A 14,413-nucleotide genomic window follows, 5' to 3' on the forward strand; every position below is an offset into this window, starting at 1 on the left:
ACGAATGTGAACAGATTTCAAAGTTTAAAAAATGAATAATACATAGTCTTACAAGCAAATGATGTTCACGTTGATATCCCAATCTTTCTTTTCTTTCCTTCCCTTATTAACTTGAAAAAGTTAGTAAGGGAAGAAACTTGACAAAGTAGCCTATTGTTTTTTTGTTTTTTGTTTTGCTATGTACATTTTGTCTGCTCTCTCTGCTCCTTAACCACCTTTTCTTAAAAAGGTCCTGCCTTTGTAAATAAGAAATTATTCTTAATCTCTCCTAACTGCAGTTTTATAAAAAATWAAAAAAAAAGTTTAATAAAAAAAAAAAACAGAATGAAAGTTACTTATTATACTGATAAGGTGAGTAACCCTCTCAGAGAGGGAACCAGGCCTTCAGGGAATAAAATGAAAATAAGAATCTAGTATAAGAATACCATAAGAAGTGCTCTGATTAAATAAGACCAACGTGATCTTTTTTTTTTTTTTTTTTTTGCCATCTATGAGCTATGAAATGTGTGACAGAGCCAACATTGCCTCTGTGAACGCTGAGGCTCACAGATGCTCTCCATTTAATCTGACTGAGTGCAAGTTATTTTGGCCAAAAATGTCAGTCTCTAAATGAACAAAAGATGGCAGAGAAATACCTTAAAAAAAAAGACTTCCAGCTGTGACCATAGATGGTGCTGAATAAAACGTGAACGCCAAATGTTCCAGATTTTTACTTACAATTTTTTGTTTTTTATGTATCTCTTTTCTCTTGACTATTAGTCACTGCTTTATTCTGGTCTGTCACAAGAAATCCCAAATTAGTAGAAGCTTGTGTTCCATGTGACACATGAAAAGATTAAATTTAGCTAAGCCCTGTATCTAAATGTTACTGATAGTTCCCAGAAAGTCACACTGTGAATGACGAAGCAAACTTTCACAGAATGTTCAGAGAAAATAGGAAAATATGTAATTTTCAGACGATGTTTATTCCAATAAAAGTTGCTTAGAAGCTATGACAAAGCTTTTTTATATAGGTATAACCAATGTTTTTACTTTAAAAATAAGCACAGTAAATGCATTGAAATGCAATAGTTAAACTAAAAGTGGGCTTCGACAAATGTAAAAAAAAAGAGGGGAAAAAAAGCACATTTTTACATATTAAGAAAAATAGTGTGGTAATGGTGTGTTTTTAACAAGACATAAAAAGTTAAAGCAAGTGTTTGTTTGTTTTTTTATGTAAAAAAAAACCTAAAAATAATTTCTTTTAAAATTTAAGTTTTAAAATTTCACATTTAGGGTTAGTTAAAAAAGCAGACCAATCAGGCGCCGCGTCTTTAAACTTTGGGGTGTCAACCTTTTCTTTCCAACCGTTCGGCTTGCTAACCTAAATTAAAACAGGTAATTTTCATATTTAAAATAGGAAATTGTCGCTTTACTGTAATGTTTTGAGTTTCATATTGTAAATAATTTTAACCAACGGGTATGTTTGTTTACAATTATCTGTAGTTCGAGATGGGGAAGTTAGTTCTATCATAAGATTGAAACTAAAAATGAGAATTAGCCGCTAAGGAGCTAATACAGCTAGCTAACATTAGCAAACTGCGAAGCTATTCACGTGGCAAGCTGTTTTTCCTCAGTAAACCGAGTTTGCTCCGGTTTTGGAGCCATGATAATGCCAACATAATATATCTTATACACAAATAAGGAAACTTAAACGTTTTTACAATAAAATATTAAAATTTGTAATTCCCTGAAAAATAGATTTTGATGCTAATTAACTACCGCGTTTCTTTCAGGTAGGAACTCTACATAATTATGAAGATCGAGGGTATTTTGTTTGTAGATTTGTCATTTTCTAAGACTTTCTCTTAAACTTGCAGTGTTTGAAAATGTGACAGGTTCTAAATGAATAATTAAAAGCTTTTTTTTTGCAGAAATAGCTTAAACCAGTAATGTTAGTAAATTTATTCAAATACAATTCTGTCTGAATTGTCACTGCTTGCATTTCATCTAACAGGGCTGTTGTGGTGCATGTACATGATGGAAGCAAAAATTCAATAGGGTCCAGAGTTTGTTTTTTGTTAAAAATTTTTATTGTTGTGTTTGTATACTTTACAACATTTTAGCCTTGTCTTGTTTTTATGTTTCAGACTTTGCCAATTAAGATGTCAGACAGTGAATCCATAAAGAAAATGTTAATGGCTGTTCTCCAGTCTAGTAAGACTGGTGTGTCCGTCACTAACCTCCAGTCAGAGTATCGCGCACTATGTGGAGAGTTCATCCCATTGAAAAAACTCGGCTTTGGCAACCTAGAAAACTACCTCCGAAGCATTCCCTCGGTGGTGAGGCTGGAGAACCGCATGGGAGAGGTACTGGCTCGTTTTGCTTTGTTCATAAACAAAACAAACTTGAACCACTGCAATTGCCAGAAACGTCATAGCCATATTTTACTGTCCAAAGTAAATCCAGTATCTAAAAATGTATTCAAAACATTTTGCAAAGTTACTTGAGAACTTTTGGGTAATCCTGTTATTGCATCTGTTCTGTAGCTGAGATGCTTTGCTAATGTGTTGGAGGAAACGGCTCACATTGCTGAGCTGGTTGCCAGGCAGAAGAACTCAAAGAAATCCGGGTCCTCCCAGTTCGTCAACTGCAAGATGAGATACAAACCCTTCAATCCCTACATGCTTAATGGTATGGGGCATTTGTTTTCATTACCTTAATTGCAAGAAGTAAAAGCTTGCAATATTTTTCTCTGTGTAATGAAATATTTGTTTCACTCTTTACCATGATATTATTTTTATTTATCTTGTATTTAAGCCACAATTCTACTATTTTGCTTGCATTATGCATTAGAGTCCACAATCTACAAAAATGTGAACTATTGTTGAATTTTGTATTAATTTTATTTTTTGAGGCATTTTGAAGACAACTTCTATTTTATATACATTTTACAAGGTTTCCACCAGAAAACTTAAGCCTTGTGGTTGGGCGCTCGGCAGTCATTCATCCAGCTGCCGTCGTGCTTTTGAGTTAAAAAATGTTTAAAGTTGACAGGAAATTTGAAAATATCACTAGGTAATTATGCCTTATTGGAAGATTAATACCTGAACACAACTAGAAAATCTTTAAAAAATGCAGACATTTTAAAAAGACTTTAATAAATAAGCAATGCTTAGCCTGGTAGGGGCACAAGTAAAGCCTGGTGGCCCGCCAGGTTTATAATAAACTAGGGGAAGCCCTGTTTTATGTCAGGATGAGCTGATCAGGCCCAGTGCGGCTGATAACAAAAAAATTTGGCAAAGAACTACAAAGCACACATACTAATTTTGTTTGAGCCAAACAGTGTAGAGTTGCCCAGTTTTAATCTCCGTCCTTTTTCTCAGTAACTCTTTACTCCTTTAATTGTTATAGTGACTCCACGGTCCTCTCTTCGCCAGCCGTCTGCTGGAAGATATTCTAATTGGACGGGAAACCGTTTTGGAGCGCATGGCGGACACACAGTGGAACGTAGAGTGACGCCTCCATCAGCAGCTTCAAGGGAGAATGTCGTCCATAGCAGGTCAACCTGTTGCAGCACATTTGAATTATTTTAATTTGAACTGTTTAATTATTTTTTAAGCAATTGTGCATCCAGATATGTAAATGGTCATTATCTTAAATAAAAAATATGTAGTTTATATGCATACCGGTCTGAATTTATACCAAAGGCTGAAACAAGTTATGTAAAGACAGTTATTGGTTTTCAAACTATAAAATAATCGGATGAATATGAATATTCCTGTATTTGTAAGCTTGTACTTAAACGACTGTTTCAACAGGAGAGAAAATTCTTCTATGAGCCCCACAAACAAGAGTCCCAGAGGTAGAATTATTTTATTTCCCTCCCTCCCAGTTTAATTATTTTAAGTTCTCTCCGTTTTAACATTCATACTGTGTTCGGACCAGCTGCGCGACTGCCTCTTTCATATAGGTTTCCAGTTTTACACTCTTGCCCAGCAGGTGGCGATGCTATGCTGATTTGACACCTGAATATTTGAGGAAAGTTTGAGCTCTCCCCTGGAATTTCACATCTTTTGTGTTTTGTGTCTTTACTCTGTTTTCCTTTTCTTTCATCTTCTTGCGGTTGATCTCACGATCTTGTTTGACTTCTGCTTTGTTGCTGAGCACTGCTGACCTTTATAGACCTAAACACAGTATACAGGATAGCATAGGACTAGTTAGAAAATTGCAAAACACTACAGAACTTGTTGGTTTATTCAAATAATTTTCTTTTCTGTAGCTTTTTGTCTAAAAACAAACCTGTTTAGAGTTTCTTTTGGTTAATAACTGGAACATTGATTGATATATTTGATTATTCTCGATTTGACAAAATGTAAGGTTTATCGCTTGTTTCATAATTGGTTATGGTGCTTTGTTTATATCATGTAAAGAACTATTACTGAAACAAAGGTAAAGCTCACAAGATGAGTCATGATGAGTTCATGAGAACGAGATTGGACTAAATATTAAGACTTTCAAGGTAAATTCAAAGATTAAATTTAAGCTGCAAAGGACTTTATTAATGTAGTTTTTGCCACAAACTCTATTCTGATTTCTTTTAGTCTTAGGACAGTTCCTGAACTACACTCGATTTGCAGTAAACTTAACCGTTCCCAGTTGCTAATAAGAGAGAGCGCTGTGATTGTACATGCAGGCTGGTTGCAGATCTTTTGACTCGTTTTGTCCCATTTTCAGCAGGTCCTCCGAAAGACGTCTTGGTCCCTAGTAAACCGCAGGTACTTTATTTACCTGCTCAGGAGTTTCTTCTTTATATTTAAGCGCTGTTGCACATTGTGTTGAATTTTCTGGTAGTTAACTAACATGGCCAGTGAGATTAGGTGTACCAGAAAATGTCCACCTATATGTAGGAGCACATACAATATTAAGCCACATTCCATTGGTCATATTGACATTGACTTTCTTCATGCAGACTGATCTGGATCGGTATGATGCAGAACTAGTGCAGAGCCAAATAAAAAAGCTTCTAGAGAGATGGCCTAGTGGAGTGTGGATGTCCAAGCTGTCGGATAAGTACAGTGAAATGTTCATGCAGAAGCTCCATCCTCAGGCACTCATCGATCTGGAGAAGTGGTCACATATCTGTTCGGTGAGTGACTTGGGATGAATTTATGCAACATTATAACTACAATGGTCCTTTTGGTAGTCTTTAGATTGAAACATCCACACATTGTAGATAACGTGTCAGTCTCATGCTAAAATAATGAAGTAAATTTCCAAGTGGATGGACTTATTTCATGTTGTAAAACAGGAAGATGTGCAATTTATTTTTTCTACAAGAGAGGAGTATTAACAAATGTCTGAGCAATCTAAACAGAGAATCCACATTGTGCCATCACACATCAAGCAGATGAATACATATAACTTTTTTCCACAATGACAAAAAACAGACAGATAATGAAGTTAAGACACTTAAATTGCTCTTAATTTATGGACGATTCAGCTGTTGTGTCTAGAATGCAGTGTGACAGGCTCTTCCTGGTCCACATGGATCTGAATTGTTCTGAAGGCTGAATCTGCTCTCTGTTCCCACACTGGAGACTGGAATTACAAGCCCCACTTTAACCAAAGTTTTGAAATCAGGGAACATTTCTTTTCTTGAAGTGATCACACGGTGACAAGACTCTGAACAAGTTTTCCCCCCCCCCCAATCGATTAAATAGGAGGATAGCAATCAGTCCTTCTGTACCAGTTTATGACCTGTAGTGGTCAGACTGGTACAAAGCCTCCATAACTCTTCAAAATGCTGTCAGCTCTTGTATAGCGAGATGCATTACAACGTACAGGTCAGAGATTATGCTCTCATGGGAATTTTTTTTATTGGTTTAATTTCTTTGATGTTGAACTTTGTGCGTAAAGTTGAAAATGTCTGTGTGTCTGCACCAGCTGGTCAGGTGTGTCAATTGTACCATCTCAAAATGATGGTTGAAATATTGCTTTAACGCGTCTCCTGCGTGTGCCACTAATTTTACTGTCAGGAGTTTTGATTTGTTGTGGTGTGTCACCCTGGCTCCACGGCCTTTGAACCAAATCATAACAGCACTGAACAATTCTTGGGATTTTTTAAATTTATTTATTTTTACTTCTCTGTTGCGTCAGTTCACCACCAATTTCACTGAGTTATGTGTGTAGGGTTTGATATTGTCCCTCCTACTAGTTTTTATTTTTTAAGGTTTTGTCTGATTTCAGTCCTTGGGTTTTGTCTCCTTTCAGGTGGAGAAAACTTTTACCAGTAACCGTAGCGACCATCTCATCTACCCTCCTCTCTCTATAACCCCCCAAATCAAGCCTGTCATCAATGTCAACCGTTCCTCTCCAGGGTCACATCTGGATTCAACACATGTTTCTTCTCGTCCGTCTACACCTCATCAACGGTCTCCTTCCTCTAAAACTGGAGATTCCCCCAGAAGCCCCTTGGCTGAGCCCACCTTTATTTTCCCTCCACAATCTTCCCCCACTGCTTCGAGCAAAGCACTGCCTTCAGTGACTTTACGCAGCCCTACCCCAAACCTGGCTCTGAGTCCCCGACTTCCCCGGAGTGGTAATCACACAATGTCTTTTGACGGCGACTCTAAAATTTGCGTTTCTCCCAAACAAAGCACTCCTCCTTTAGCTCCCACCTGGACTGCCCTGTCATCAACCAACACTTCCCCCGACCGTGACGTCTTGCCTCTCTTGAAAGCCACGTTCTCTTCACCTTCCAGTTCGGTTTCTACTCCTCCATCGACACCCGGTCCTGCTGTAGTGTCCGATGATATGCGTGAAAAAATAAAGGAACTCCTTTCCAAGTCTAGTCAAGGTCTGTGGGCCGATGCACTGCCCAGATGTTTCATGGATGTGTACAAGATGCCCTTCCCTGAAGAGATCCTGGAGAACTTGTCGTCATTGTGTGATATATGCACTGTGGAGTACCCTTTCCCACACAACAAGAAGAGGGTAAGAAAATGAGACGGACTTGGCTGCATCCTTTGTGGCAACCTCCCATTGGTTTCCTGCTTACTTTGTTGCTTTATTAATTCCATTTTTGTTCTTTCTGGGACTTCCATTTCTTTTAAGGCCATTTTGTACTACACGTGTCAAGTTAACATGAACCTGACAAACAGCCAGCAGACTCTAATCAGCCCCCTCCCTTCTGGGTTGGACGTACTTGGTCCTGTGGTTCCACCACCTCTGGCACCGCCCCCCGAAGACTGTCCCTCTGTGTTGGTTACTGAGGCCAAGAGCACCAACGCTCTCACCATCCGGTATAGTGCATTATTTCTAATTACTTTTTCAGACTTTAGTGCAGTTGGAATTCCTGCTGTGCTTCATTTTTTATTTCGTCTTAATAGAGTAAAGTTTACTTTTAAGAAAAGTAATTTGGCCCGACAAGCATTAATCACAAGTCTTAAATTTTGTTGTGATGAGACCTATATAGTCTTATATATTATATGTAGTTTTTCTCCGTGGATTTTTTTTTTCTGTCTGACAAAACTTTCATGCAGACATCTTTGTTGTGTCCTGTGACTAGCGCTAATTAGCTGCTAATGTTTCCTTGCTAGCTTGTTTGCATCTATCATGGGTAAGTGCACATTTATTGTCAGTTGACTGCATGATGTCTTTCTTCACCATTGGCTCGCTTCTGTTGCCATTGCCAACCCAGTGTATGCTACGTCCATTCTGTGCAAAAGAATCTCGACACTACGGGGTTCAAGGCTTTAGAGAGCCATGATGACAAAGCTGGTTCACAATACAGACCCCAGGAATGTCGCACTTTGCCTCCTATGAGATGGCTAAAGCTCCCCTGAAAACAGTCAGCGCTGCTACTATTAGCACTGCTCTAAGAACGGCACTTCTCTTCCCTGCTGAAGAATTTTAGTTCTATAAAGTTGTTACTATGGAGGGAAATAAACCTGAGAAAAGGAGTAGCGTATGAAAACAAATGTGAGTAGGAGCTTTAATCTCTCTTCAGGTATGTTGGTAACAACTACTCAGATGCTCAGGAAGCCATGGAGTGCATCATGCAGACCTTCTACAGCCGAAACTTGATGAAACGTCCCGTGTCTAACCCAGCTGTTGGTCAGCTGGTAGCAATTAGAGGGGAGGACGGAGGTGAGGTGGCCAGAGCGCAGGTGACGGAGATCTTGGACTCCAACAAGGTCAAGGTAACTGGCTTAGTTTTCAAGACGTCTCTCGAGTCACCTCGGCGAAAGTAGCTTTGCATATTGAACTTTTTTATTTTTATTTTTGCAAAAGCAGAAAAAGGTATATTTTCAAGAATGTTTTCCAAATGGTTCATACATTCTGCTCTCTAAGGCAGTGTCTAGATGTACATTCTCATCCTGCAACTTGAAAGAAAAGCCCACTAATGCTTCAACTCCTAAAAACGCTGCTTTAACCTAATTGTTTCCGTCTATTCTTAGAAAAGTGAAATGATTTCAACATTGTTGCCACAAATATGCTGTTTTCTGTAGAAATCTGACTCCCTTCTCTGGTTGTTGGCCATATGGAAATGTTGTTTTCTCCCCATTTGTCTGCCAGGTGTTCTACATGGACTATGGCTTTTGTATAGAGATCAGTCAGAACAGTCTGCTGGAGCTCCATCAGGACTTTCTCTCGCTGCCTTTCCAAGCTACTAACGTCAGGCTAGCAGGTGCAAACATGGTGGAAATGAACCAAAAACCCAAACACCTTGCATATTTTAAGCAGTTAATCGTTCGTTCTGCATCACATCCTCGTTGTCTTCCTCCTGCTAGAGTTGGAAGCGTTCAGCTCCCACCCACAGGTGCTGTCCGCCTTGGATAAAGTGGCGGTTGGAAAGATCCTGAGGATGGAATCCTTGAAGCCACGTCAACAGAACGAAGTGCCCATGGCGCTGCTTTTTGACACCTCGCTAGATGATGATCTGAACATTAACACCATGTGCCTGAAGGCTCTGCAGGACAGTACAATGAATAACCCTCTGTCTGTATGTTCACAAACCAAAATCACTCTCATGCAAGCTTTTTTTTTTTTTTTTTTAAACTCCGTCACACAAAATGTCTAATTTAAAGTTCTTCGTTTCCTCCAGGTAAACGTCGTCCTTAAAGATGTGTTTGTAACAAGCGTGTGCGCAGATGGGACCATTTTCTGCCAACTCCCCTGCAGAGGAACAGTCAGATTGAGAAGGCTACTGGAGAATGTGGAAGCATTTTTCAGCTCCCAGGTAGATGGTGTTTTCAGCTAATGTCTCATTTTCATGAGATAAAGATGTTTTGATGTAAATTGGAGTGAGCTGGACTGACTCTTGACTTGATTTAATGAAAAAAAGCTGTGATTGCAAGTTTGAATTGTGGCTAAATTCTCTGCATTGTCAGCCTGTGAATAATTACATTATTAAATTTTCCTAAAAGGTCACATCAGAGTCCCTGGTTTCCAGGCCCTTCTGCGGAAAGTTGTGTTTAGGCCGTTACGAAAATAAATGGGCCAGAGCGGAAGTAAGAGCTGGACTGTTGACATGCTTACAGAGAAAAAGCTGTCTTTTTTTTTTCTTGCAATGATTTTTATTCAAATTGCAGATTATGTACATGCATGAGAACCGTGTGATGGAGATTCTCTTCACTGACCTGAGCATCACAGCAACTGTCACATTCACCGATGTTCGAGAGATTCCTCGACATTTTCTGAAGGATTACATCATCATCCCGCCACAGGTTTGATTTTTTTTTTAAATCCTCCTCATAAATCTGCTTTAAAACCATATTTTTAGTCCATCTGCTTACTGTTAGGTAAATTTTCATATTTGTCCTTTTTTTGTAGGCTGTTAAATGTCGACTGGCTGACCTCGCCGTTCCAAAAGAAGGCTGGAGCCAGAAGCCCTTTTTGCTGATAACTGAGACTCTACTTGCAGCAGAAGAGCTCAAAATGAAGGTAGTATCTGTCACAGTGGCAGAAAGTTTCATCAAAGAACTTAGGATTTCAGGTTTAAAAATTCAAATTAAGTCATCAATTAATATGGTGAGATCTAAATCATCTTTTGGTTTTGATGAAATGCATAAAATAAATAAAAATGCACATTTGGCTTTGACTTTGAATTATTATTTTCCCCTTGGTATTATTTCAGATATCCAAATTAGAAGAGTGCAAAGGAGACAGAGTGGTATTTATGTACCTCTTCGATGGTGGTGACGGTCAGAAGTTAGATGAAAGCATCAACCATCACCTGGCTCGTTCAGAGGTGTGGCAGAACGTTGTGTCACCGAACAACACCACAGTCACCAGCACTCGCAGCAACATTGTGGACACAGGTAACGTTAGACATTAATGGTGTTGTCACTCCTGATAGACTGGTAGACCTGGTTCGATTGGGAAGCAAAATTGCAACATTTGTTAAACTTTCAGCTGGTGTGGTTTGCTTTCACACTGCAGTGTCAAACAAACCAAACCTGTTCCTCCCCTTCGGCGGTGGTGGAGCTGCACCAAGAACCACAGAGGGAAATGACATGAAAACCTCCAAAGATGACACCGAGCACAACTTCCTTCTTCACAAATTAACAAAAATGGAGTGGCATTAGATTTTATCAGTTTGTCTTTGGTAAACGCCACAAGCCGTTTCTCCTGCTACCTTCAAACCCGCGTGTTTGATTTGGTTGTATTTACCCAGAATGCCCTGTACTTCGCTTCATGCTTTTTGAGCAGTCTCTAGCCCACTAGGCATCTACATATTCATTCAAACCGCACCAAGGTTTGAGAGCGCTTTTTAGGTCCGCATCAGAGTTCAATCTCGCATTCACACCCTCCCTAAATGAACCAGTTTGATTAAAGCGGAACTAACAGAGCAAATGTGAATGCACCCTGAAAAGAAATCCTTCTGATGCAGATTTTTTGTTGTTTTGTAGATCTCAGTTCTCTTGTGGAGAAGTGGACGCTGGGAAACCCGGTCCCAAGTCCCCCCATGAAGACGTCATCTGTGCCACGTGGCAAAGACGATGCAGCTGTGAAAACGGGAACGCAGCCACTCCCATTACCCCCTCCACTAGACCTTCCACAGGTGGGTAGCATTGATTGTTTTCTGCATAAGAGCAAGTTAAATATACAAAGTATAATGTCCTTTAATAATAAGTAACATGCTCGTTTGCTTTGGGTGCCTGTCTGGTTTAGCTAGTCAGGGCTAAATGTGACTTTGCCTTGGGAAGGCATTTTTACTTCAATGGTTTAAGGAAGGGGTGTCCAAAGTCGGTCCTCAAGGGCCGGCATCCTGCATGTTTTAGTTCTCTCCCTAGTGGTTGTAACAATCTCCCCAGCAAGTCGGTGTTCTGCTTAGGCCTCTAATGAGCCATCATTTGATGCAGGTGTGTAAAACCAGGGAGAAAACTAAAACATGCAGGATGCCGGCCCTCGAGGACTGACTTTGGACACCCCTGGTTTAAGGGGTTGAGTTTTGCACTTTGAGGTTCAATATCTGTTAAATAAAACTATTTTAAACACAAACCATTGCTGTTAATATTATACAAGCATTCCAACATGCTGTATCGTTCTTCTAAATCCAAGTCTGTTGCTTTTGGCTTTTCCATTAGTTGTGAATGTTTTKGGGCGTCAGAAACATTTTGTTGACCATTGAAGGTACTTTATCTTCTTTTTCTCATTTTCTATCAATCTCCAGGTCAAAGTTTAAAAAGTCAATCAAAATATTAAAAACTTGTCTTTAATTGCTATATATGATCAAAATATCTTTTGATATTCAAAGATTCTCCACTTTAGAAATATGGAAAGTTGCGCTTGTAACTGTGATTCTATGAACCCCTACTGACCACCAGAGGGCGGTGCTGAAAGCTCTGGATGATGGGAACATTGATTCAGTGCTTTCAGCACCACCCTCTGGCAGTTAGTAGGAATGAAATAGACCTACCATACATTTATAGTACTTTAGTCCCAACTTACCCATTGCCCGGTGCTGATCCAAAGCCTGGTGGACCTCCGCCTGTTGTAGTAGAAGCACAAAACGATTGCAGACACAGATTTACAGTTTTCCTCAAATCCACGTCTTATTGTCTCCTTCCTTTTTTTTCAGCCTGGTCAGAACATGGATGTCTTTGTGCCGATGGCTTGCCACCCAGGTTACTTTGTGGTACAGCTTTGGCAGGACCTCCATAAACTTGAGGTGTTGAGGGGAGAAATGGTCCTTTACTACAACCAGAGCGGAAATACAACCACAACAATGGACATCCAGAAAGGACATGTCTATGCTGCCAAATTTGACAAGAAGTAAGTAAACCTAAACCCCAGGAAGAGGAAAAAAATATGTTAAATGTAATTGTATGAATCAACAACCAGATCTGAAATATAGGATGTTCTTCTGCTGTTGTGAGGTTAGTTGATTTATTGATGTTAATCTCTGCTTAGTTGGCACCGCGTGCAGGTGAAAGGGGTTCTCTCAAACGGCTTGGTTTCTGTCTATGATTTGGACTACGGTAAGCACGAACTGGTCCCTCGCAGTCTAATCCAGCCTCTAATAGAGGAGTTCAGACAGCTGTCCTTCCAGGCTATTGCTGCACAACTAGCAGGTGAGTTATCGACTTTCTTTTAGGTAAATTATTTACAATATGATGGATCAATCATCAGAAAAATCTATTGAAAAATTGATTACCAAAATAATTGTTAGTTGCAGACCTAAATGAGTCATAGTTAGGATTTTAAAATGTAAAATCCTAACTATTTTCAGGACAATTATTGGTTTTTTAATTTTTTTTTTCTCATGAATAATTGAGCGCCAATAAGCAGAGAAATCATTGAATAATTGATAAAGTCCTAAGGAGTTTTAAGTCTACTTGGAGTTGGAAAGATAAAAAAAAAAAATCCCATTGTATCGGTGTAATCCTCCAGGTGTGGCACAGCGTCAGTGGTCAGAGGAGACGTCTTCGTTGTTCAGGAATCACGTGGAGCGGCGAGCGCTGGTAGCGCAGGTGGAGAGCGTTCGGGAAGCATCAGAAGTCAAAGGTGAGCTGTCGGCTCGCAGGTTGACTGTTTACCTGGTGGACACCTCATCGGAGGAGAAGGACATTTGGATTCACAGCATCTTGGCCGACATCGAGAATGAGCTGTCTTCTGCTGCGAGCTAGGTGTGCACACAGACGGTGGTAAAGTAAGCAGACTTTTGGGCTCTTTGACAGTTGTATGCACACACAAACTACTTTTGGTTTGATTCTTTTTAAAGTAAAATGCACGGAACGACTTTTACTTTGGAAGGAAAATTTGTACTTCCTCTGCGTTTGCTTGTTCATGTTGTTTTGTAGGTGGCTTATAATCAGGCTTGATTTACATATGTGTGAGTAATTTTCTAATGTTTGTGATGTGTTATGATCTGTAAAATTTGTTCAGGGAAGGATTTACATTTCCATTATTTAAGAACATGGATATGGAATTGTCAAATATGTCATATAAATGTGCGTTTCTGTTTGCTGTGGTTTATGCATGCAATACTCTACCTTTTGGGGAATATGTGTCTTACAAATTACTTCAGTATAGTGCATGTGTGTACATAGTTGTTGGATTGTCATTATGGTTCATATCTCCAATGTTTTACTTTGTTTGAAAGAGATGTATTCACCGTGATTTTTGTTACGTGCGAGTTAGTGATTGCAAAGAGATGACAGAATACAGTTTCTGTAAAAACATTTTCAATAAACTTTGGTGATGCATCAGCAAAGGACAGCAGCTCTGTTGGCCTACTTTACTCACTTCACAACTACTCACCAACTCTGCTCTGGAATGGCTTTCTATGCCTACTCAGAGAGGCAAAAGTAGTTTTTCTAATTTCAGTCAATTGAAGAAGCGTTGTAACAATCTGGTAGGGAAAAACAAATGGACTTAAAATGTTATTCTGACCTGGCATTTTTGGAATTACAAAAAATATTTCAAATTCATCAGTGGTGGTGGTAACAAAACTATCACTGCATACTGTCTGACTCTTTACAGACACAAACGCTGTGCGAAAAAATGCTAAAAAAAAAAGGTGAAAATAGGAAATCATATTGATGGTTTTTCTTGTTTGCAAAATATCACCGGATGCCTTAGTAAGTTTTGTGTTCTCATGGATAAAATTTCATTGGAAAATCTAGAAAATTGTGTGTGGTAAAGTGACATTTTTTTGTGGGGGGCGGAGGGGTACATCTTGTATTTTTTTTCCAACATATTTTGGTTTTTGGCCTTTTTCAACAGATTCTCTTATGAAATTGGAGCAGATTATTATCCTTAATCCAACCAATTTTAGCCCAGAACGACCACCTATTGGTAAATATTCACCTGTAAGCGCTAACCATTTCTTTTCGGTGGATTTAAAAAAAATAAATAAATACAAAGAACATACTTGTGGCCAAAGCGGGTACGAAACGCCCCATGACGTTTCAAGACATCGAAA

At 39.2% G+C, this 14,413-nt stretch overlaps 1 protein-coding gene across 2 annotated transcripts; it reads left to right on the plus strand.

Moving 5' to 3' along the window:
• Positions 1–1,292: 1,292 nt before the first annotated feature.
• tdrd7a (tudor domain containing 7 a) lies at positions 1,293–13,707 on the plus strand. Of its 2 annotated transcripts, none has more exons than XM_008416032.1 (21): positions 1,293–1,377; positions 2,130–2,348; positions 2,529–2,673; positions 3,394–3,541; positions 3,801–3,844; positions 4,717–4,757; positions 4,952–5,128; positions 6,253–6,975; positions 7,096–7,283; positions 7,991–8,183; positions 8,560–8,671; positions 8,775–8,986; positions 9,089–9,223; positions 9,411–9,494; positions 9,576–9,710; positions 9,817–9,927; positions 10,121–10,304; positions 10,896–11,047; positions 12,068–12,261; positions 12,400–12,560; positions 12,880–13,707. In XM_008416032.1, exons 2-21 carry the CDS (start codon positions 2,145–2,147, stop codon positions 13,113–13,115), a joined length of 3,579 nt encoding a protein of 1,192 aa, XP_008414254.1. In that variant the 5' UTR covers positions 1,293–1,377; positions 2,130–2,144; the 3' UTR covers positions 13,116–13,707. The 2 variants fall into 2 exon arrangements, with proteins under 2 accessions (XP_008414254.1, XP_008414332.1); XM_008416110.1 differs by having other exon boundaries at positions 4,720–4,757.
• The last annotated feature ends 706 nt before the right edge of the window (positions 13,708–14,413 follow it).

The sequence above is a fragment of the Poecilia reticulata genome, linkage group LG1, assembly GCF_000633615.1.
Source record: "Poecilia reticulata strain Guanapo linkage group LG1, Guppy_female_1.0+MT, whole genome shotgun sequence".
Taxonomy (NCBI): Eukaryota; Metazoa; Chordata; class Actinopteri; order Cyprinodontiformes; family Poeciliidae; genus Poecilia; species Poecilia reticulata.